This window comes from Anser anser (genome assembly GCF_964211835.1).
Source record: "Anser anser genome assembly, chromosome: Z".
NCBI lineage: Eukaryota > Metazoa > Chordata > Aves > Anseriformes > Anatidae > Anser > Anser anser.
The window spans coordinates 72,325,542-72,350,420 of NC_139723.1; the positions used below are offsets into that span (position 1 = coordinate 72,325,542).

Genomic DNA, 24,879 nt, shown 5'->3' on the forward strand with positions numbered 1-24,879 from the left:
GGGACCTGTGGCTCCCCACGAGCAGCTCCGACACCCCGCAGCTCCCCTGGGGACCTGGGGGGCGACCCACGGCCCTGACAGGGCTCCCGGCAGGGGTCGGTGAGGGCACCCCGGCGTGCGGGCAGGGCAGGGCCGGGCCTTCCCCTCCTGCAGGTGGCCAGCGGGGGAAAAGGGCTCCTCGCCCGCCCGTGCGGAGGGAAGGAGGCAGCAAGGTAAGGCGACGAGGTCCGGTCCCGTCCCGTCCCGCCGTGCCGGGGCTGGCAAAGCAGCGGCCCCGCCGCTATTTATAGCCCGCCGCCCCGCTGACCTTGGGCAGGCCGCTCGCCCCCGCCACAACGCCCGGCGGCCATGGCGCCCGGCGGAGCCGCGCTGCCTTCCCCTTCCTTCCCCTTCCTCTCCCCGACTCCCTCAGCCGGGACCGGCCGCCGCCGTCCTCCTTTCCCTCCCCTCCCCGTCCTTTCCCTCCCCTCCCCAGCGGCCGCTCCGCCGCTGCCCAACCCAGCACAACGCGGCTCCCCCGGCTCCCCACCGCGGGTAGGGCAGCTCAGGGCGGGCCCCCCGCTCTCGCCCCGAGCCCCCTTCCCCCGGTCCGGTCCCGTCCCGTCCCCGCCGCACCCACCGGCTGTGCCGCCGGCGCCGGCCCCGCCGCGGCACTGACCGACCTTGGGGCGAGGCGAGGCGGCGGGGCCGGGACGGGGGCGGAGCGGGGAGGGGGCGGGAGGGGGACGCGGGGGGGGGGGGAGTCCCGGCCGCCGCCGCCGCCATGGCGGAAGGGGAGGCCTGCCGTGAGGGGAACGGTGCGCGGTCGGGTTGGGGAAGGGGAAACCAGGGAAGGGGAGGCCTCTGGGTGCGGTGAATCGGTGAAAAGTACCGGGAGGGCGGCCGGGAGCCTCACGCTCGGCTGCCGGTGCGGAGGTTGTTGGTGCAATTTGTAACTGCAAGGTGTGGAATTAGGCTCGAGTTAATTTACAGCTGTGCGCTCCCCCAGGCCGTCCCGTGGTGTCATGCGGTGAATTACGGCTGGAAGTGAAGTTAGGCAATGAAAGCTTGAGGCTCCGAGAGTGGATAAGAGGATACCGAGCGCTGGTTGTTCAGGAGACAACCATTTTTAAATGCATTTGTGAGAAGGATTCAGCTCGGAGTTCAGCCCATGTGCTGCTGTGTCCTCTGTGTTTGGGGCTCCGAAAACTGGTGCAGCAACATACCTCATTAATATAAATATATTAAATATAAATTAAATATATTAATATACATTATAAATGTAACAATATAAATTAAATATATGGATATGTTTATGTAAATATAAAGGTAACACTATATTTTTAATTATTAAAGCATATTCAGTTTTAAAACACAGCAGCAGTCCCTCCTCCCTTCTCCCCAGGTAGAAACATGTTGTCACCTTTAACAAAAAATGCTTGCATTCTGAATAGTGATGAAGTTGCATTTTGTGGTTTCCCAGCACCAAGCACTGCAGGTCTGTGCAGGATTGCTTCTGAATTAGGTTTCTGGCTGTTAGGTAACGTGCTTAGGACAAAGCAGGTAACTCCTCTAGTGCATATTTATAAGCGGCCATAACTGCACTTGTTGAAAGTTTTAATCCGGTAGGATATATCTTGCTAGCCTGGGTATGTCAGGTTTTCAGCTTGTTGTTCTCAAGGGTTGAAGTAACCAACAGGACTTCAGTTCCTCAGGCCAGAACATTGTAAGGAGAACTTTAGGCATTGTCTAACAGGATTGAGTATTGCAGGTAATATTTGGGGATTGTGATTTTTTTGATTTAATCACCTGAAAATACTTTTCTTTTTTTTTTTTGGTGTCTACATTGGGAAGGAGAAATTGGTCTCCCAGTCAAAAGCAACTATTCTCGTGCAAACTTCAGTTGTGCATCTGTAGTAAAAAGATGGATCTGGGATCACATTCCACTCCACACCATAAGTAGTTGCAAACAGTCACTATATTAAAATAATATAGAAGGTCTGCTAATTGGAAAGAACTCACATTTATGACCAAAAATGAAATGTTGTCTGGCATAATAATGATAACCTGAGGCATTTAATTCATCATAGGTATATACATTGAAAAAGAGATATGCTTTTTTGAAAGATCAATGTCTCAAAAAGTGGTCGCAGAATATCCTGATGATTTTCTTAGAGCCTCTGCATACTTAACCAATGATTGAGAATCTCTACTTCCTTTTTCATGTTGATTTAAGCTTTTAATTCTCCTCATGGTAAGATAAAGTTTACAAATGCAACCAGAGGTCACAATATAGACTTTAAAACCAGGACTGGAATAATATAAAAATATATTAATTTTTTAATTTTGTTATTTTAGTAGCTTCTTTGTGATCTTCAAAGGTTTGATAATACTGCTCAAATCTCGTTTTAATAATTGCTTACACAAGTGAAGTCTTTTCTGAAAACTCTTTAGTCTCCTATACTTGCTCTCATTTCAGTCGTGCAGTTTAGAGTATTTAGTTTACCAATCTTCACTTTCAGCAGTAGCTGCATAGGAACAGTTTTCCCATGAGTCCAATTAATTCTAACTGTGTCACCTTTATAATCTGGCCAACTTTGTCTTACTAAGAGTCAGTCCATTACATGCCTCAGGAATATAAAAAATCTACACTATATTTTGTATTCTATATCCTCCACTAGTAATTTTAAAATAGTAAAATGTAATAATAAGCAGGAACAGCATTTATAAAGTGTTACAATAGTCATATTAAAAAAAAAATACAGGACAGCACTATTCTGATTTCGTGCAGCGTTTCATACACACTTGCCTATTTTTCATCCTCTCATGAGTCATCAACGGAGTTTGAGCCAACAACACACAAGCGTTTGGCTTGGGCTTTGGAAATAACAGGTGGAAAGGTCGGCACAGGCCAGGCTGTTCTGGGAGACAAACCACAAATATCACCGGCGCGGTCAGCTGAGGTGCACCCTTCCCGAGTGTGAAAGCAGGTTGGGCTCTGGATTTCGCAAAGCAAGGAGAGCAGGACTCTGCCAGGGCAGAACAAAAATGGTGAATTAAGTTGCAAATGGAGTTGTGAGTTGAATCGTTTGAGGCTGATGAGAGATCAGCAAAATGGACAGTCTCCTGTTGTAGATTTATGTTAGTGTGGAGGGCTTTAGAAGTTATATGTGAGCATTTAATAAGAAATTTCGTGTATAGATTGTACGTGAAAATACATTATCACTTGAAAATATGTTATCACTGACCAACCAGTAGGGTTGGTGTTTTTTTTAAGTACGCCTAACTGCAGTAACATTGTCTCAAGGGAGGCTTAACCGTGGGATTACATTTACACCGCAGTTTAGCCCGCAGCGTGGGCCCCTTTCTGGGCGGAGAACAGCCGCCGGCGCGGGGCAGGCACCGCACCGCACCTGAGGCGGCGGAGCGGCGCGGGGGAAAGGCCGCGCTTGGCACGACGCCGCCGGCGGGGGAGGGCGGCCCGCTGCGGGGCCGGGCCGGGCCGGGCCGAGGCGGGGCTAGGCCGCGGCAGCGCCGGCGTTGCCATGGCGACGGGCGGGCGAGGCGGCCGTCAGGGGGCGCTGCGTGCGGGGCTCAAACTGAAAGTGGAGGCTGGGGCCGCGGCCAGGCGGGACCCGGCCGCCTCCTCCCTCCCTCGTTCCCTGCCTGCCTCCCGGCCTCGCTGCGTCCCGGCCTCCCTCCCGCGACCGCTCGGAGCCGCCCCGGCCGCAGCATGGCGGATCAGTTCGACCGCACTCCGGGCGCTGGTCGGGGCCGCGGAGGCGCGGCGGACGGCGGCGGCGCGGCCTGTCCCGGGAGCGACGGCTCCCCCGGCTCGGAGGCGGCCGAGGCGCCGCAGAACAAAACGGGCGGCCCCCCGCAGCAGGAGGGCCTGCGGCCTCCCAAGACGGCGCCGCCGGGCAGCGGAGGCGCAGGTAACGCAGGTAGGGCTCCCCCCCTCCCTCCCTCCACCCCCCCCCCCCCCGGCCGCGGCCCCCCTCGGCTCCGCGGGCGGTGGTCGTGTGTGTGTCTGCGGCCCCGTCGGCGCTCCCCTCCCTCCCGGAGCGTTTTGTCCGTGTGGTAATCCGGCCACGGCTGGGCCCAGCCCTCCCCGTGCTGGAGATCCCCTGGATCCGGCCTAGAGGGTTGCCAGCGCGTAAACACAAGCCTGCGGTAGCGCAGAGCCGTGTTTGTCGGCTGGCTTGTTTTTTTTTCGGGTGCGTGTCGGGGTCCCTTTTCAATAAATTTACGAGCTAATCTATAAAGACTATAATCTATCTTTAGAAAATGCGCAAAAAGTGGTTTAAAAACACGGTTTCGTTGATTTTTTTTCGGTAAATTATGTACTAGATGGACAATAGCTAGGTGTCTTTGGGGAGTATATTAAAATTAGTGGTGTCTACTATTTATTGACCTTTAAAATATTGCTTTTGCATTTAAAATTATGAAAAACCTTCATGAAAAACAAGCAAGGAAACAATTGATTTACTACTCGGGTTAGCTCACTTAGAAAATGTGTTGGGGGCGGTCTCTCTTTCTCCTCTTTCTCTCCTCTCCTCCTCTCTTCCTCTTTCTCATCTCTTTCTCTCTTCCATCACTTCCACACGAACATTTGTTCACTTTCTATAATGTGGAAAGGAAAGGAGTCTAGAGTTTCCAAAAGTGAAAACTATTCATGTTTAAGAAAATCAACTAAAATGGCGTCTAAATAATACAAGGTATGTTTGAAATTATATACTGTGATTAATGTTGAAAAAATACGTACTCCTTATGTACTCTGTGAGAATGCATACCAATTAAACAACGTCTAAGAAAGGCTGTTAATAAACGCTTTTCAGAGCACCTGCAACAGACAATAATTCCATCTGGATCACAAGATAAAGCTTCAGTTCCTGATTCCGGACCAGAAATGGCTAAACCTCAGGTGGCTGTGGCTCCTGTGGTAGTATCAAAGCTGTCGGTTAAAGCACCTGAGTTCTATCCATCAGGATACAACCAGAACTTCAGTCAGAACTTTGCAGTAAGTGTTTATCTTTTCTTCTTAGTATATTCTAATTTACTTATTCTCGATTTAACAATGTTTTCTCAAGATTTTGTTATCTTAAATTCTTAAATGCTCCCTAAGAAATTCAAAAAATTCAGACAATAACATCTAGAGATAACGCTAGAATATTAAATGATAGTGGGGTGAATATTATGGTGAGAGCATTTAGTGTGGGATGTTTTGCTAAAGCTCGCTACAGATAACCACATTCTTTGTTGATTACTCCAAGCATTGACTTCAGCAACATCCGAATAAGCAATCTTTTTGGAGACTGACTCTGCTGCGTTTACATCTACAATGTATTTTAAGTAAAGGCTTAGCTGCCTTTTTGTGCTGATTTCTCAGGATTTTGAAGTATGTGTGGGAAGAGAAGCTTCAATTTAAGCTTTTACAAATATACTTCCACTTCTACAAATAGAATCAAATGATAATAAACAATTGCACTGAAACAACTAGATTTTGAATAACTAATGCAAAAATAATTGATTTGAATCTTAAGCGTAGTGTTTGATTTAATTTTTTTTTTTTTTCCCCTCCTTGCCAGTAAAATCGTGTTATCTGATGTTAACAGCTTTGCCGGCTTGCTGAATAAAATTACTGTCCTGGATAATGCAAGCCCATGCCAATATAGAACTGTAAAAAAAAAAAAAAAAAGCCAACATGAACATGCTTCATGTTGAATGAATAATTATTACTTTGCCCCAGTACGTTACGTGTTCTCTGTAAATACTGGGTTTCAGTTTCAAGATTAAAAAATGCCATTTAGAATGGTATATATTTGCATACATGTAATTACAAACTCCAGAGGCCAGCAATGAATGTTGCTTTTCAGGTGCTTTGCAAAAACACACAAGCATGTGGGAGCTCCTCGTTGCTATGTTGTAAGAATATATTATGAATATGTGTGACTCAACTATTAATAAAAATAACTCTAAAGTGCCAGCAAAACCTAGGCTTTCATTTGGATGTATTTGGTATGTTGCAGGGACCTTAATTTAATCGATGCACACTAGGCATGGAATAGTGATATTTTTGACCACGAGTTTTAAATTGGAATCAAAACAAGTTACAGGAAACTTCTGTTTCTTCAACTTTGTATTTCTTAGCTTTCATTTGTAACATTCCCTGGAGTTTTTAGATGCAAAAGCTCCCGTTTTTCTTACAAAATACACAGTGCTTTTGCTATTTATCAAACATTTATTATTTTAAAAATAACTTGTTAATTCCTCGTATGATAGTGCATTATTGTAATTACTATATGTGTCCGTATAATATTCAGTTCATCTCCAGTTAGGTCATACTCAAAACTGTCAATTACTAGTCAAGATGCTCCAAGGCCTATTAGAAATTTCAGGAAATTCTGAAGAATTCTGATGAATTTCCCATAGAATGTAGAATTCCTGTGGAATTCTCTGTTTGTATACAGCTGTCAGTAGCATAGGAAGATGTGGATGTCTGCGGTAGAATTGGTGACTAGATTCAGGTTTGGATTGCCGGTAGGAAATGTCAGACTTGTTCTTTGGGCAGGGTATATGAAAACAATACATCCTTCCATCAGAAGGGCGTAATGTCCTCATGTCATAGTTCCAGTAGTAAAATTTTGTGTTCTCTAGGTTGGAAGCTTTTTTTTTTTTTAACCCTTATTTTTGTACTTCAAATAATTTCCAGTTAGAGGCTGAGAAGCCTCAGTGGCTGTTTTATTCATTTAGCCAAGCATAAGAGTGTCACTTAACCTCATATATGAACTAAAATATGCAGCCTCGTACATACAGCATTCTTTGTACTTAAGTTTTTCAGTTTTTGTAAACTTTTGTAAAAGTTGTAAACAACTTTTTTACAATAACTTTTCAGTTATTGTAAACTTGATGAGTGTATACAATCTGAAGGAGGAAAAGCTTGTTCCTAAGAAGTCTGAAGAGAAATCAAATCAATGATAAATTATTGGTAACTTAAGTTCCTAAGTGGAGATGTTGTGAGTACTTCTCAGGTATAGGAAAGTGTTATTTGGCACGTTCGCTGAAAGAGCCTGAGAGCAGCTCATGCATCTTTTCTATAGAGTTTCCGATTTTTACTTTTATGTAAATCAGAGGGTACTACCTATTTAGCCTGTCCATTGTTATGGCTTTAAATTCATGAACCGACTCTTAGTAGAAAAGAGACAAACCAACAACTTTCAAGTTAGCATCTCTTCCTTTTTTGTTGTGCCTAATCCAGGGTCTAGTCCTATAGCTATCAAACGTAAAAGAGAGGGATTAGGCAGTGTTGGCCTGACTGAGAAATCATTGAAATTAATGGAAAATTTCTAGTTGACTTTCGTGGCTTTGAATCATAAATTTGTAATGAATGTGTAAACTTATAGCCTTTTGTTCGCTAACTACTGTTTAAAAATAACCAGGAGGAATTTGCTTTGTTTTCCATTGGTTGGTACAGTGCATGGTGCTGTATTCTCTGTTAAATCTTAAAATCTGCCAATGAGAAATGTAAGTGACTTATGTCTAGAAGTTACCGAACTAAATATAGTTTTTAAAGTATGGAACATTACTAATTTAGCAACAACATACATTAACATTTTAATTACTCATTTTTCCTTCAGTTTATTCTGTTCCCAGCATAGTTACTGAAACTTGGGCTGCCTTTGGAATTGTGTATTTAATATAAGTAGATGAATGTGGTGTTGAGTTTAGCCTCTTAAATTCAGAATGCGAGGAGGAACATGAATACAGGGACACCAATTTACCCTTTCCAAAACAAGGACATTCTTTTCCGAGACTAAATTCTTTACAGTGAGGATGAGAAGATACTTTCTCTGCTGAATGAGAGTGTATTAACAACCTGGTGAATCTCAGAACGAGCAGATGCTTTTTCCAGCTACAGCAATTACTCTCCCTGCAACCTGGCTGCAGAATTTCAAAACAGCTCGTTTGCAGAGTAGGTAGTTTGGCTGTAGGTGACTAAGCTGCAGTAATTAAACAATAATGTCATGTTCATGTGGAACAAAATAGTTTTACTTTGTACTGTACTTTTTTCTGGGCTGTTTGATTTCTTTTAGAGGAACAGAATACTAGCAAGTTATAGAGGCCTATTAGCTTTTGCTCCCTGGCTCTTTAGGCACCAAATTGCTGGAGTCATAAAATACTCAAGGTTGGAAAGGCTCTCCCAAGTTCATCTAGACCAATTGCAAGATTAAAGCAAAGCAAACTTGTGTCAAGTTGTTCCAGGCTTTATCCTTATGTATAGTAACAACTAGCCACCCTTTCCTTAAAAACATACTTTTATACTGTTTCTGGTGTGCAACTTTAAGTAACATTGTCTTCAGTGTTATCCATTGGTCAAGTATTCCACCGAATAAAACATCACAAGAATGTCTTCCTAGTTTCTCTTCTGTTATTTTCACGTGTGCCTCATTAGTTTAAGTTGTATGCCCTTATGACATGGGGTCTCTGGGTCTGAATAATTTTGGAAATTATGCACTTTTCCCCACACATTCCTCACAGGTCCTGAAATTAATGTCAGTACTTGATTTTTAGCAATGTGTGTCTGTATTTCTCCACAGTTCATATACAGGGCTTTGATTTTTTGCAGGTCCACTTTGCTTCTCAGTCTCTCCTCTACTGTGGCATTTTGAAGCCAGAAAGTAAAGGACATCTGCTCACTAAGGGGGGTGGGGAGAAAGAAAATAGAATGATAAACATAATATATGTAAGTCCACTAAAGAAAGGAAGTCTTACCGCTTTACCTCAAAGTTTCATTATAGTGTATATATATTTTAAATTCTTTTATTGTTAAATAGCAAGCAGTTGAGAACTCTGATGTCCTGACTGTTACCTCATGTCTTGAATCAGGCTCCTGCTTGGACATCTGAAATGTCATATGAGATGCTCACAATGTAGTGTGACAAAGTGAATTATTTGTATGTGTTATTTCTGGTTATGTCATAAAGTATGTTGCCTCCTATGCTATTCCTCTCATGTACTTGCATTGTAATCATCCTAGAACAGTACTGAACTTTAAAGTGTTACATACATTCACTTTTGAATGGGCAAAATTAGCAGTCTTTTCTTCTATCACTGGGAGCATAAACACTGATAAAGTGCTATTGTGCTAGCCCCCCCTTTTCTTTAGGGAACAGGTGTGTTTACTGTCTGCACTTTAACCTCAATAACTGTGAATCAATGCAATACCACTAAAATAATTTTATTTCATGTCATGTAATCTTTCATCTATTGCTAAAAGATGGGCTTTGCTAACTTCAGAAGATCAGTTTTCCTGACTTAATTTTATGCGTGGGAACACTATACTGTATTTGTTATATTTCTGTAATTTCTTTCCCTCCTGCATATTTTGGAGCACTTTAGCACTTTCTGTAAGTGCAAAACGTTTTGTTTCCTATTTCCGTTTTTTTTCCTTCTACGATTCATTTATCTACAGCCCAGTGTGTGTGCACATGAAGGGTTTTCAATCTCAGTTGAGTAGTTCTATTCGTAACAGGTATACTTACACGTGAGTTAGTTAGTTAATCTTACACTTAGTTTGACAAACTGTTTAATTCTCCTTATTTCAAAAAAATAAATAATTGTCTGGGAAACCCTAATCTCTGTAAAAGTTTGTGACTTAGTTCTTAAGATGATAGGACTACAGCAGCTTTCTGATGCATTGAGGTTTATGCTCTCTAAAAATGTCTGTAAACCGTGTACTAAAGATCACTATGAAGCATGCATGCAAAACATCAGGAGTTATTCATATTCATATTGGTATGCTTCTTCACTGCTGTAGGATTCTTCCTATGAAGATGGATATGATGGCTATCTGACTTTGGCAGAATATGTACAAGACTTCCTAAACCACCTCACTGAGCAACCAGGTTGTTTTGAAACTGAAATAGAACAGTTTGCTGAAACACTGAATGGCTGGGTTACTACCGATGAAGCATTGCAAGAACTTGTTGAGCTCATCTATCAGCAGGTAGCCTATGTATTCTGTCTTATACCATGGATACCATAACTCTCGTTACCTAGTGTCCAAGAATAGACGTGGTATTATTAGTTGTTATGTAATTGCATCTATGTAGCATTTTAATGGTTTAAATTGTCTTTCTCTTTAGACTGAAACATACAACAAAAGATTATGCTTGACAGATTGAAATGATAGCTCAGTTGTGGGAAGCTTGCCTCATTCACAAGTTTCACCAGTTATCTCAGTGTCCTTTGCTGTGTATTTGAATCTCCCAGGTCATATAGTAGAACTGAAACTGTAGCACTTAATTAAAAGGGTTATATTTGAATTGCTGTATTTATGTAGTACAGATAGAAACGACTCTTAAGCCATGTCTGAGTTCCATGGTTTTGTTTTTTCCTACAAAAAATATTCTTCATAATGCTTAGATGTCTTTTACTCCTTGACATTTAAAAAACATAGCTAGATACCTATTGTACACATCTCCCTTCAGGAAATGTTTCTTCACTGACAGGCTTTGTTCTTCATTGCTGGTCTGATGGTAACTGGGTCCAGTCCCATTGATGGCCAGGGAAATGAGGACAGAGACCTTAAACTGAACTCTGTACTAATTGGGGGAGCTGCTGGAAAGAACAGCTTAATCTGTGTTGCTAAGCAAATGAACTGCTGTTTCTGTCTTTTGGGCTTGCTGCACAGAACAAAGTCACACTTGCACTTGCTATTTATTACATTGGGTGTCTCTCACTTTCCTGGGTTGGTTGCTTTCAAACTCTTCCTTGAAGGATGTGAACAGCTCTTTTATTCACCTTTTAAGTGCAGGTACTTGCTGAACTTTTTTTTTTTTTTTTAATGTGGAAATAATCTGGGGTATGTAGAAGCAGCATGACTGGTTGGTTATCGGTACAGGACTGTAGAGTCCTGAGTTTCTATTATCATACAGCTGCCAAACCTGTACTGTGTCTGGCAGCATCATTTTCCCTTTATTTGGATACGTGGAGGATAGTGATAAAAGACTACAGCATTCAATATAACTTTACTCAAAGAAAAAACAGGAATTTATCCCACTTTAAAATTTTTGTATACATTAAATAAATTGACTCAACATTTAATGCAAATCTTTAATGTTACCTCTTCCTCTCTCTCCCTGTTTAAAACAGGTCCAGTGTTGGGGTTGGCTGTACCTTCCTTAACTGAGAAGCACTAAGTGTAAACAATCTGAAATACAACAGTTTATGTGGAAAGTGAAACTCAGCTCAATATTTAAAAAAAAAAAAAAAAAAAGCTGTCCTAGTATCCAAAACATAAGGTTTTAGGTTTTTTAGGAGGTGATAGCATTTGAATGTCAGTCAAGTCTGCTTTATTATTTTTCTGTCTTAAGCTTCTGCTCAAGTGTTTGTGCTTCTTAGTCCTAGCTTATCATAAAACTTTAATTGCAATAGCCACAGTGTGTCTTTAAGCATCTGCCTCAGTGATGTTAATTTAACCTAATTGTGCAGATTTACAGATGCTAGACTTGTGAAGGAAAAAGGCTAAAATGAAAGAAAAAAAGACCTGTGCAGTTTTCCCTATTTTTGGGTGTCAGGTATCTCAAGCTGTCTATATAGAGTAATGATCTACTTCCCCCGTTCTTCCTAATCCTTTTATGTAGTTATTTTTCCTTGTCATGTTTTTGTATTCTTTCTCTGGGCATCCGCTACTGCCAAACATAGATTCTAGTATAGATAGCACTCAAACTGAATGAATGTGGGTTTTTTGTTTGTTTTGTTTTAATCACTTACTGCTCTTTGAGAGAGAGTGTGTCCTTGAAAAAGCATCTTAATGCCCTCTATTGACTTCTGTATAAACAGCTTGTAAGTGACTTTCAGACACTCTTTGGTATAGGCTGCAATGGAGAAGTAGAGTTGAGGAGACGTGGTGTAATGGCAGTTGTTTTCTTAAAGCCACATTATCACAGTATAATAAACTTTTATGTGCCGAAATGCACATAGCAAAGTGTTCATGAGATATGAAAGTTAACATGACAAACAGTAGTTATTAATCTTCTACTCTTCAGTGATCTAGTTAACTGTTGTTAAACACCATTTCCTAAAATGCTTTCAAATATATTTCCTGATAACCTAATAATTACTTGTACAAATAATTTATTATTTTCACTTTTATTTTGGAAGGCCACATCTGTCCCAAATTTTTCCTACATGGGAGCACGGTTGTGTAACTACCTATCTCACCATCTAACGATTAGTCCACAAAGTGGGAACTTCCGACAGTTGTTACTTCAAAGGTCAGTATCTGCATGTCACTTTAAACCTATTACTTCCTGAGATTTCCTGTCTTCCTCTTTTGTGTATAACTCTTAAATTACATAGCATAGAGGAAGTATATATTTAAAATGGAAGTTTATATTGAGGGTTATTAAATCCTCAGGTGCATACTGCATATGGAATACATACATATATTTATTTTTTTAATATGAAAATAATGCTCAGTTCAGGTTCTGTAGTCTCTTCTGAACTCAGTATGTTAGGCTGATACCAAATTACAGGGTAAATTTCAAAGCTAGTCAACTTCAAAAGTATCCTAAACATACATATATTCTTGTCCTTTGACTCATGCTAGACTTCATTATTCTGTGTTTTTTTTTTTCTTTAATTACTTTTCTGGCTGCAGATCCTGTGGGAAGTTCATTTGTTGATCAGCTAAGTGACTTTACACATGTGAAATAGATACATAAAATGCAGGAGGGTAAATTTCCACAATTTTTAGAATTTTGAGGGCTTGCAGTTTAATGATTAAGGCTTCATAGTTGATAAAAATACAGTGTTTTTTAAATAGATATATTTCCTTTTAAATCTTACTGCATTACATTTGAAGGAGTAGTACACTTTAATTTAGGAGTCAAATGATCCTTTTACCTTTAAGGACTTCTGGCTTTATAAGCTTCAGACTTATTTAAAAGTTTCACTTAGTCCATGTATGTTTAGGAAAAAACAAAGTTTAAAAGATGATCTAAATGAATTTATGTTAATCAGGAACAGTACTCTACAGAGAAGCTGAAAATAATTATTTTTTAACTTGTTCCAAAGCAGATGAGCCTTTTCTAACTCCAAATGACACTACAAGTTATCACTTTTTATCTTCTCATGTTATCTACATTTCTTACTTGAACAACAGCATGAAAGAAATCCCTGCTGATATTGGATTACCTGGTTCCTGGTTTTAAAGCCAATCCAATAGATAATGTTCTAGCACCCTGAAGCTGTAATATTAAGGTAGTTTATTGTTTTGCTGCTAATATGTATGGAATTGGGGTATAGATAAAAAGGCCAGCCATATGAATACAGAAAACTCCTCTTTCTTTCTAAGCCCACATCTTTACTTAAAATTTGGTATTTCAACTCCTTATATTTTTCAGTTTCCTAGGTACTTCTTAATCTGTTGCATAAGCATTGAGAATACATGGGAGATTGTCTTGTTCTCCTTTTGTTTTTGAACTGATTTGCAAACCTGCATATTTTTGACACCGTTGTTGAAGACTAAAAATACTACATAACTAGCCTGTTATCTTAAACTATGTTATTAAATGTGTTCACTTTTTTTTTAAATGCTGGTTTGTAACTAAATAATGCACAGCTGTTGCTTAAAATTGCTGGATAAAGAATTTATCACATAAGTGTAAAGGCACCTATGGCAATGTGGGAAGCACCCTGAAATGGGAAAACATCATTTATGACTTTATTTCTGCTGACATTTAGCTACCTTTGTTAAACTTATTGCACCCATGTTATAGTATGTGTATTTTTAAATCTCATATATCTCAGTGCTTGAAATCATGTAATCATATTTGTTCACCTAGTGCAAAATCCACAGCCTTTGTAAAGCCCTCTCATTTCCTTCAGAAATCATACTTCCCAGAATTCAGCATTTAACAATTTTAACACAGTTCATACGTTCTTAGCATTCTACTAAATAAGTAGCGTGTTATATGTGTTGGGATGTCTACAGATGATAACTATACAATTTTGTTTCACTTTTTCAGGTGTCGAACAGAGTTTGAAAACAGAGATGAAGCTGCAAAAGGAGATGAGGCTACTCGAAAACAATTTCATGCCTTTGTGCTGTTCTTAGCTGAACTTTATCTTAACCTAGAGGTAAGAAGAAAGTTGTGTGTCAAGTGGTTCTTTGTTAATTTTTTGTTGTGTTTAACTAAACACTGAAATGGAGTATCATTTGAGGTGTTGCTTTTTTAATGTAGAGGTGAGTAAGTCAAAGAACTTGAGAAAACTTTAATTATAGTTGTGCATTAAAGAAACAAATAAGCAAAAATAGACAAGATCGTTAAAAGAGAAATGTAAAAAGATATTTTTAAAAAATTATAAGAATTCACTAAAAGAACCAACCATAAACCACCTTTTCCAAAATTTGTGTCTGGTCACATATTTTCTCTGCTGGAAAAATTGGAATGATATTTTTAGTATTTTCTTTTGGCTTGCAAAACCATCAGGGTACTTCACTTAACCAATGTAAGAAATGTTACAACTTGCAGAAGCAGATCAAAATCAATAAACCATGTAATTCAATATTTAGCCACTAATCAGAGGTATTATAAGATGCTTGAGGAAGCTGTGGGAATCTTCAAGATGAGCAATTAAAAATTGAGACCTTTAATGGGATTTCTTCTTAAAATTGAGTCTTTGGCTTATGCATGAAGCATGTAATCTTGTATTTAGATCAGGTTTTTGTATCTATGATGTATACACACACTTTTTTTGTACATTAAAAAAAAAAAACAACTCATACCTGTGAGTTCGATAAATTCAGTAGATTTTGTAGTATCCTTAAAAATAACTTTTTTTGACTGGAGTATTTAAATGTTGTAATCTATTCGGACACTATAAAAAATTTATGTCACGAGGAGAGAAAATAATTCTCCAACTCTTTCATGTTTGTACATAAGTGAGCCTTGAAATATACTTTTCACTTGCTGAAATAAAAAGGAAGCTTTCTAAAGGGCATGGAAGGAGAGGAGCTTGTCTGGTTTTGTGAAGTATATCCTCTATTTTTAATCCATTTTCTGTAATTCTAAAATATATGTGCCTTACAGAAGTAAGTCACTCTACAGCTGTAGAGAGTGCGTAATGTAATAGGGGAAAAAAAAAACAATTCAGGTTATTTGCCAGGCATTTTGCAGCCATTCTCAGCAATTTATTGACAAAGAAACACAATGCTAGAAGTGCATTGTTACGATTTTGTCAGATTTCTAAGAATGTTACTCAGTATGTGTTCTAAAATAGTTGCAGTACTTGATATGGTCTTCCATCTGAAGAGTTCAACTATGTTAATCACCAACTAAATCACAGAGCATCTAAAAGAGAAAATGTGACTAAATTTCTGAAACTTGAATCTTTTAACTGTTTTTTGTTGTTTGTTTTGATTCTATGATTTTTTGGTTTTTGATATTTTGCAGATTAAAGGAACAAAGGGTCAGGTAACACGAGCAGAAATTCTTCAAGAAGGCCTTCGAGAATTACTAAATGCACTTTTCTCCAATCCTGTGGACAATAATTTGATATGTGCAGTGAAACTGCTGAAGGTGAGGCAGTTGTTTTAAAAGAAGAAAAAAAATAATCAAGTTCTGTAGTTGAGTTGGAAAATCTGGTACTACTTATTTATGTAATTATATGTCAATCATGGTATAGTTTAAACACAAATAATAAGTTACTTTGCTTTTTCTTCATCTGGGATAACTAAAAACAGTGCATCACATATAGTCATGTCATAATGGTTCCTGCTGGTGAATGGGGGGGGGGGGGGGGGGGTAACAAAAAAAAAAAAACAGGGAGGGGAAAATTGTCATGAAAACCTATTTCTTTGTGCCACATACCACAGTGGTCACAAATATGAGATCCAGGCTGAGAGAGGTAGCCACATCACACAGTTCCTTTTATAGGTTGATGCTATAGTGTGTCGTTATTAGCTGTCCTTAAATAACATGATAAAGAGAGGTTTCTAATTGTGGGTAATTAGAAATTCAGAATTGGTAAGGTAAAAAGAGAGAGGGTAGTTTCCTTTCTTAGTCAGCGTGAACATTATTAGAGTTAAGCAGCTGTCATTCTTGAATGTCCCTGTTATCATATTCTTCCATGTGTTGGGAATGCTTTAACCGAGTGCCTCAAACCAGAAATGAGCAGTGCATAAAGTCAGTGGGATGCGCTTCTGTAACACACAAAGTGCAGGTGACATGTCTTCTGGAAGTCTTTCTTGTCAGAACGATAAGAATTTTGGTTATCTAAAATAGAAAAAAAAGTGCTTGAAGGTTGGGCAGAGAAAATGGATATGAAAATAATATTTTTAAAAGCCATACTAGATAAGGAAATGTATGTATAGGGCATTATATGTCTTTTTGAGATGATGGATGTACTGTCTTACTTTTGGTAGTGGTAGGGGAGACGAAGCTGCAACAGAGGAAATGTTTGTGGGATTTTATGCATTACATTATTAGTAACGCACTTTTTTCACTGCGAACTTGAACAAACAAAATGTGAAGTACTACTGCAAAAGTAAAGTGTATGGCCATATACAGTAGCAATGGAACTGAAGCAAAGGAGCAGGGGCAAGTAATCCTTTCAGCTCTCCTTTTTCAACTTCTGTTGTAGGAGAAAACAGTAACCAACTTGAATGAATTGCGAGCTTTGGGGTATATTTTCTGGTTTGAAAGATGCTGAGAAGTTAGGGTGTATCACTTTCAAAAGTCCTTTGCAGCAAAAGGTTCTTTGTATCAATCACTTCCTACTGTATTATTTGCATCATTACCACAGTATAAATAAGTATTTCTCTTTCATGATGGAAAAAAAAGTTTCTTTTGTCGTTAGTTTTACTTTTCCTGAAAAGAAAAAAAAAAACTATACAGGGAGAAACTTGTTTTCACAAGCCTTAGTAATATTTATACTTGGGAAAACACAGTTTATTTTAGGAATGAAGGTCAAAATATAAACTCCTTTTCCAGAATTTTGTTTCTGTGTTTTTGGTGCTGGTTTGTTTCTTTTTCCTCGTTCCTCCCCTGTTCTCCCACTCTGTTTTTTCAGATTCTTCTCTTAAATTCCAGTTCTTGTGACTTCTTTTAATACGGTGAATAGAGAAGAGAGCTTTTATATCTTCCTTGAAACACAAGTTTGATTGTTGAAAACATTGAAACAAATTTTGGATGTTCAAGCTGGTTGCTTCATAGCAAGTATGAGGCTGTGTTCATTGAGCACATTCACTCCTGCAGCTGATACTTATGTTCTGTGTGTCGCTACTGAAGTAATATATTTTTCCTGATATATTTTCTTCTTCATATAGAATCATTTAGGTTGGAAAATGCCCTTAAGACCGTCACATCCAACCATGAATGGAACCCTGAGCGGTAGACACAAAGTCTACCACTAAACCGCGTCGCGAAGTGTCACGTTTGCATGTCTCTTAAATACCTTCAGGGTTTTAAACCACCACTTCACCTCTTCCCTGGAATAGCGGTGGACACCGGAGTTTTTTTACCTGTTTGCTTTGCAGTGCGGTGGTTTTTTTATATTAAACCTTCTTGGTACTGTTATCTAGGATCAAGGCAGGACCCTTATAGAAATCTGGGAATATGAAATAAGAGCTAAGACACTTGATTTTCTGTTACATTTTATTCCCTTGTATGATGAGATGCCATTCCAAGCATTTTGGATTATGTGATACTTATACTGAGTAGATCAGAAATTGCTATTAACCTTGACAATAGTAGCAAACTAATTCTGCATGGTTTAACTCATTACTCTTACTGTGCAGTTGTTGGGCAATGAAATGCCAGTTCTTACAGAAAAGTCTTTCATCCACAGCAGTTTTAGATTGTCTGCTGCTAAAGTGCTCTCAGCAGCAGTTTCAGGCCTCACGGATTTTAAGTATTAAAATTCAGGTTAGTCTGGTTAGATGATTCTTGCCTCCTCTTATATACATCCAGATGAAACTCTCTGCCATGTTTGATGATAGCTATGTTGATTGAGGTGTTTCGAAAGATTACTAATGTGTTTGTTGTTCTCAGGTAAACTAGCGGTATTACCTGCAAAAATATGGTCGCATTTTTCATAATATACAAAATGTAGTGCAGAGCATGCACTTAGAGCAATTAAGATCTGACAAATGCTGTTAATCCTTTTGAGCAGGATTCAAAATGCTGCCGTATTTCTGTGTTGTGACCCAGGTAACAGGATGGTCACATGCAATCTCCATCTCCTCTGACGTCTGACTTCAGAGAGGTGATGAGATGTAATGATTTTCTACATTAAGTCACTGCAATGTTAATCACAGAGTTGTAGGGGCTGGAAGGGATCATCAAGAGATCATCAGGTCCAACTCCCCTGCCAAAGCAGGTTCCTTAGAGCAGGTTGCCCAGGTAGGCGTCCAGACGGGCCTTGAATATCTCCAGAGAAGGAGACTCCACAACCTCCCTGGGCAGCCTGTTCCAGTGCTCCGTCACCCTCACCTTGAAGAAGTTCTTTCACATGTTGGTGCGGAACTTCCTGTGCTCCATCTTGTGGCCATTGCCCCTTGTCCTGTCCCCACAAACCACTGAAAAGAGGTTGGCCAAATCCCTCTGTCTCCCACACTTCAGGTATTTGTAAACACGGATAAGATCCCCACTGTCTTCTTTTCTCAAGGCTGAACAGACCCAGGACTCTTGGGAGAAGAGACTTTTCTCTGTTTGGAGGAAAAAATGAAAAAAAAAATCCAGGTGTTTTGTTCTAATATGACTGGTTCGCAGTGTAACTAAATCATTGAAGAGTTATTTCAAATTCTGGTTTAAAGACAGAAAGGAGGGAATTGGCTGTGGACTTCTAGGTAACATAAACATTGGACATAGAGCTACCTTACTGTACATAGTCTTAAACAGATTATTTAACAAGGTCAATTTTATTCTATTTAGTAAGAAGATTTAGAAGATTGGCAGGTTCAACCTTCAGATAGTTGGACAATCTTGCATGTTACAAATTGTCAACATAAGAGTTTCTGTAACAACTTGTTAATTTTTTCTGTGGTTTGCTTTTTTTAAAAAAAAAAAGTGCTCATCCCTTGTCTTTAGTTAACAGGCTCAGTTTTAGAAGATGCCTGGAATGAAAAAGGAAAGGATGACATGAATGAAGTGATTCAGCGAATTGAAAATGTTGTGTTGGACGCAAACTGTAGCAGGTGAGAAGATAAATTTGTTCCACGTTTAGAATACTTTAAAAAAATAAAGAATACTGAACATGTCCAAAACACACTTTTACCAGCCTAAAAAACTTACATTCACAAAAAGTGATGTAAGTATCACTTTGCATCTAATAAGTAATATTTTTTCAACTAAGGGTGGTTTTTGTTTATTTTGTTTTGGTTTTGTTTTTTGTCTCAACAGAGGTGATTAATGACCAGCAAGTGCTTTAGGCTCTCAGAGCAAGTGTAAATATAATAGTTGTGATATCTCCTAGTTTTTACTTTTAAATCAGAATTAAACATTCTTAAATATGGTATTTAAATTGCTGTAATTGTAGGGGTGAAATAGAATTCTTTTTTTTCTGAAGAACATGCCGTTTTGGAAGGGTCTTACTACGGGTTGCAAAAAGTAGAGGAAACAACTGATTTTTTTTTTTTCCACCTTTCTCAATGAGAACTCTTCTCCATGGACGTCCGTAGAAGAAGAAGAAAATTTCTCTTATTTTAGGGAAAAATAGGAAGTGATATTTAATGTATTGGAGAGATTAGTTTGCTTGTTGACTACAGAAATTCAATGTGATTCAGAGAGCTAAAGTTAGGACTATAAATTAGATGTTTGAATATCACCCCCCTCTTCCCGTATTCCCCACTACTATCCTTTTATAAGAAAAGGATTTGTTCCTCAAGTTGTGCTGCAGACTTGGTATCTTAATAAAAACTAGAGCTGTTTCTATTTCATATGGACTCCCTACATCAACACAGAGGAAGTGAAGTGTGAGTATTTCATAACTGACACATGGAGCATCTAGACTTGCAGAAAAAAGACTCAAAATTAACTCAAAATTATCTGCAGACTGGACCAAGTATTTTGTCACTTTGGGGGCTTTTTCTGTGATGTAACTGTCTAGAATTTGTAGGATAAGAGAAGCCATTTTATTGCTTAGCAGAAAAACATTCTAACTTCTGTACTGCTTCCCTTTATTTCAGAGATGTGAAACGTATGCTTTTGAAACTAGTAGAATTGCGATCAAGTAACTGGGGAAGAGTTCTTGGAACTTCTTCACATACAGAAGCTACCCCTGAAAATGACCCAAACTATTTTATGGTAAGAAAGTACTGACACTTTGGTTCTTTAATGTTAATTTAATTTGATCCGTAGACATCAATATTGCTGAAAACATATTTTGCTGAAAAAGTATCTGTAGTATATTTCATATTGCTGAAAACTACAAAAAGCTGCTTCTCTGAATGCATACAATTTACTGTATAACTTTTATTCTTAGAATGAGCCAACATTTTACACTTCTGATGGCATTCCTTTCACTGCTGCTGATCCAGGTACATCACAAGCTTAATATATGTCTCCTTTAAAAAATTATAAAGTTTATGCCCTTCTGAACTATATCTAAAGTTGTTTGTAAAATATCTGAAACTCGTGCAATTTAAAAGACAAAATAACTTATGAATTTCTGGCTTTCAAGTGTGCAACACATGCCTTACTCAGGGTTAAAGAATGTAAATGTTTGAAATGGAGGATATGTATTTGAGTTCATACAGTTCATGTAGAAGAATTTGTGCCATAGTCCTCAGCACTTGGTCTATCCACAAGCCCATAAAACTTCAAGTTGTCTTTTGTCCGTTGTTAGAAACATAGAATCATAATTAGGCTGGAAAAAAACTTCCAGATCATGTCCAACATTCAACCTGGCCTACCAAGTAGCATCACTAAACCATGTTCCTTAGTAACAAGCAGAAGGGTTTGTTTCTTTTTTGGGTTTCTGTCATCTGGGCACAACATGGCATGATGTTTCAAATGAAGATATCTGTGACTACCTTTGCAGTTCTGTGGTATCATAGGTATCTTTCTTATTCGTAAAGGTTGGTTGATGTCCTGAAAAAACACTATAGTAGTAGGTTTTTCTGTATTATGTTTTATGCCTGTTACGGTTTCATTACGTAGGCTACTTTCAGACTGTATAGATCAATGTTAATTTAGAGGACTATCCCTATTATATATACTACTCAGTCTCATTTTTACTATGCCAGATTACCAAGAAAAATACCAAGAGCTGCTTGAAAGAGAAGATTTCTGCCCAGATAATGAAGAAAATGGAACAGATTTACCAGGAGCTGACTATTTGTATGTTTTCTTTCAGAGTGATAAGTTTTTAGATACTAGTTATTTTTTCTGCAAACTTAAGAATGCAATCTTGACAAAAATGAAACCATAATAATATAATTATTGTTTAGCCCTACAGTAGAAATTAAATGTTTAAGGTGTACATTGTTATAACACAAGTTTGTAACAAATTTTTATTCAACTGGTAATGAAATTTTAGCATTTCCACACAGGTACAAACTTTTTTTAATGTAGAAAAGAACATTGCAAGCAGAAAGCAGCAACAGAGCTTCAAGTATCAGAAAATGAGGCAACCTGTATTCAGCTGATTGATGACTATATATCCTACCTAGAGATGACCACAAAATTTTCAAAGGGGAATCTACTAAATTTTTCTCCTTAGGATAAATAGCATTCCCCAATGAAATGGCTGTTTAATATTTTTGTAGAACAAGAAAAGCAACCTAATAGCAAATGGAGAAATAGTAGATGGGAATACGGTCTGATTTTCTAACACAGGTTTATAAGAATTTAAAATTTAAACCAGTAGGAGGAATGTGGTCTAAAGTAAATTGCTCTGAGTTTTTTATTCATCTGGTTAAAAGGAGGACTTTCACAATAGGATTTGATATCTAAAAGTATTTTCAGTGTTGTTGTGTGTGCTAACAGTGCTGGCCTGGATCACTGTTTTTGTTAGTAAATTAGAAGACTAAGATGGCAGCTAGCTGAGGGTAGCTGCAGAAGCTGTGGAGGGTAAATTAGAGATGTCATGAGGAATCAACAGGCTCATATTGAGGAAAAAATACCCATTTGAACTGTTGTGCTTAGGAGACCAAGTTAAGTGCAAAATGGAAACAGACAGCATTTAAAAAGAAAAAAAAGAGTATTTGAAGAGTGGCCGGTGGAAGACAGAGTCAGCCTTCCTGCAAAGTGACTGTGGAACCTTTGTTGAAAGCTTAAGAAAAGCTTAGCCAAATGTGTCCTGATCCTCTGTCAGCTATTTCTTGTGGCTGTCATCAGGGAAAAGGGTTCTGTGTCAAGTCCCTTTGCAAGTCCACACTCCTGCAAGTAAGGAGGAACAAATAAATATCTTAACTACTTATTTAATGCACAATGCTCAAGAAAAGAATAATTTCCTTAATTATACATTTTTTTTGGCACTTATTGCAGTTTTGTGTGAAACAATTATGGCCTCAGTGCAGATAAATCATGCTAATTCCCTTGTTTGGAACACAGGCACAGAAGACAATTTGGGCACCTGAAACAAAGGCACACTTATTGAGGGTCAATAGCTGCTGACTATTTCTTTCTTTATAAGGGTGTTTAGAATTACATACCCTATCATGTTCTAGCTACAACTCCATTGTCCTCATTTATAGTGGTGAAGACACCAGTTGGACCTACAGGGAAAAATGTGATGTGCAAGTTACTTCCCAGTAGCTGTGGGAAGGAGCAAAGCTGTTACGTGATCCCCATCACATCTCAGCTTTATTTTGAAACTCTGGTAGTCTCCCCTCTGTGCAGTACTGATTATTGTTAACAGGATCCAGCCTTTTCTCTGGTCTTAAATATAAGAGACCTTTTTTTTTTAAATAGACTGGTTGCCATATAATAAGAGGTATTATAATGCAGGTGCAAAAGGGGGATGAATTAAGGTTGCCTTCTTCTGAGTATCAACAGATAGGATAATGTATTTTTTTCTGACTCATGTGCGACCAAGACGGTTGATTCTGTATTTGAACTAGGATGATGACTAACCAAAAATTATGCTAATTATGCTTTCTGCAAAAAAAAAAAAAATCAGTGCGAAAACATCATTAAGTTTTGGAAAGAAGTTGTTTTGCATTGCACTGTTGCTTTTTCTGTCATCTAAAAAGCTTTTAACTGCTGGAGAGCATTAGACTGTCTAAAATGGTGACAAACATTATTGTGATTTGTACATGCCTGTGCTTTGCGGTCTTCGGTTCTTTTTGTAGCCATGATTTTGTTTTTCCCTCTTCACCCTCTTCTAGTCAATCGTTAACTACTATTTATAAAGGTCTGCTTTATATTTCTCATCTACATCAATATTTCACCTATTTACTGTTGCTGAAAGTATGTACTTAATCTTATTTTTGTGGGTTTTTTTGTAGGTATTTTGATGACACTGATGATGAGATGGATCCAGAAATTGAAGAAGCATATGAAAAATTCTGTCTAGAATCGGAACATGAGAGAAAACAGTGAGACATTAAACATAATTATTAGTTTATTAAAGCAGTTTAGGCATGGTTAGAATACATGGGGATATAAAACTTGTAACATTTGTACCAAAATAAGGAAGTTGAGTTTCTCCAAGTACTAAAGATACACAATTTCCATTTTGTTAAACAGAATCTGCCAAAAACTGTAAACTTATGTCCTGTATCTTAAAATGTTGTGTATATATCATAGTTTATTTTATGTACAGGTATATGAACAATGTTTTGGCTGCAATAAAAATTGACTTAAAAGGTGTCATAATGGAAATTAAAATTTAACTAAAGGGGATCTGTCCATATTTCCCTTTTTGGAAGAAAGGGGAAGAATAACATGATCTAACTTTAATTGCTTGCTTGCTTGTTCTAGTATACATTAGGAATTATTCATCCTTTTTGCCATATACAAGCTATCTTTTTTTTTTTTTTGCTAAGGAGAGTACGGTCCAAATATGGCTTACCTGTTCTGTAGATCATGAGAATTGATTTGTTAAGGTTTTGTATTGTGTGGGTTATTTTGTGGTTTGTTTTTTTTTTTCTTCTTCCTCTCCCCAGACCTGTAGGGGTGAGGTCTGGACATTTTTTCCTGGAATAAACATGTGATATGTTGATATTGTGAAAAAGCAAGCAGTATTTTGAAAGTCAGATGCTTTCAAGACATTTGGTTCAGATAAGCTTATTTTCAACTTTTACATGCAAAACTGATCCTTTTAAATAACTTGCTGTGTTCTTCAAGATTACATGAATATAGTTATAGTTTAACTCATGTTCCTCAAAAGTATGTGCAGTGCTCAATATATTTTTGAATGTATCTAACATGTCTAACCTTCTGACAACCCTTGTAACTTTTTCCATTCTCCTAATTATTTTGTATAATTTGTCCTAATTTTGTAGTTTGAACACATTCATATATTTCACATATGTTAACATTCTGAAGCCAACTACTCTTTTTTGACCCAATATAATCATGTTAGTGTCCCTAGGATATTCCATTGTTGTTGGTGTTGCCAAACTCAGTTGTACTGTTTCCTGTTGTCTGTTACTGGTTAGACTAAGTAGAACACCTTGCAAAAAAACAAAATAAAAAAATAAAAATCCAAAAAAGTAGCTACTGTAAAGAACATGTTGTAAATATGCATGTAAATAATTCTGTTAATATTTCACTGTAATACGTTTGGTTAAATAACTTGTGTCTGCTAATACAGTGAGCACTGACTGTTTTCTGGATGTTTATTTAACATTCATTCAGGTTGGAGTTTTTGGAAAATAAAATTTAACTAGCTTTTTTTCCTTTGGTATATTTTCATTGTTTTGCCCCCTTTTTTTTTAAACAGTTT

At 38.3% G+C, this 24,879-nt stretch overlaps 2 protein-coding genes across 8 annotated transcripts in view; one reads left to right on the forward strand and one right to left on the reverse strand.

Annotated features, from left to right (window-relative positions):
* NNT (nicotinamide nucleotide transhydrogenase) overlaps window positions 1-914 on the reverse strand; it is a 47,099-nt gene extending 46,185 nt beyond the window's left edge. The window contains exon 1 of one of the 4 annotated variants that reach the window (XM_083818378.1): window positions 872-914. The gene's annotated coding sequence lies outside the window, so the exon portion shown is untranslated. Of the gene's footprint in view, window positions 1-529; window positions 765-871 lie in introns of those variants that run through there. The other 3 variants (XM_083818379.1, XM_083818376.1, XM_083818377.1) reach the window with 3 other exon arrangements.
* Window positions 191-24,840, forward strand: PAIP1 (poly(A) binding protein interacting protein 1). Of its 4 annotated transcripts, none has more exons than XM_083818385.1 (11): window positions 191-212; window positions 4,818-4,999; window positions 9,797-9,985; window positions 12,145-12,257; window positions 14,013-14,124; window positions 15,441-15,566; window positions 19,077-19,183; window positions 20,174-20,291; window positions 20,470-20,524; window positions 21,233-21,326; window positions 23,438-24,840. In XM_083818385.1, the coding sequence occupies exons 2-11, from the start codon at window positions 4,889-4,891 to the stop codon at window positions 23,529-23,531; spliced, it is 1,119 nt and encodes a 372-aa protein (XP_083674511.1). In that variant the 5' UTR covers window positions 191-212; window positions 4,818-4,888; the 3' UTR covers window positions 23,532-24,840. The 4 variants fall into 4 exon arrangements, with proteins under 4 accessions (XP_083674511.1, XP_083674509.1, XP_083674508.1 ...); XM_083818383.1 differs by lacking the exon at window positions 191-212 and adding an exon at window positions 3,569-3,914; XM_083818382.1 differs by lacking the exon at window positions 191-212 and adding an exon at window positions 3,570-3,923.
* Window positions 24,841-24,879: the final 39 nt, after the last annotated feature.

Excerpts from the sequence above, each read along its gene's own strand:
- PAIP1 (XM_083818382.1), top strand. The coding sequence starts at position 3,713 with ATGGCGGATCAGTTCGACCGCACTCCGGGCGCTGGTCGGGGCCGCGGA. Across the intron at positions 19,184-20,173 it reads TTGGACGCAAACTGTAGCAG|AGATGTGAAACGTATGCTTT; the intron begins GTGAGAAGATAA and ends CCTTTATTTCAG. Across the intron at positions 20,525-21,232 it reads TTTCACTGCTGCTGATCCAG|ATTACCAAGAAAAATACCAA; the intron begins GTACATCACAAG and ends TTACTATGCCAG.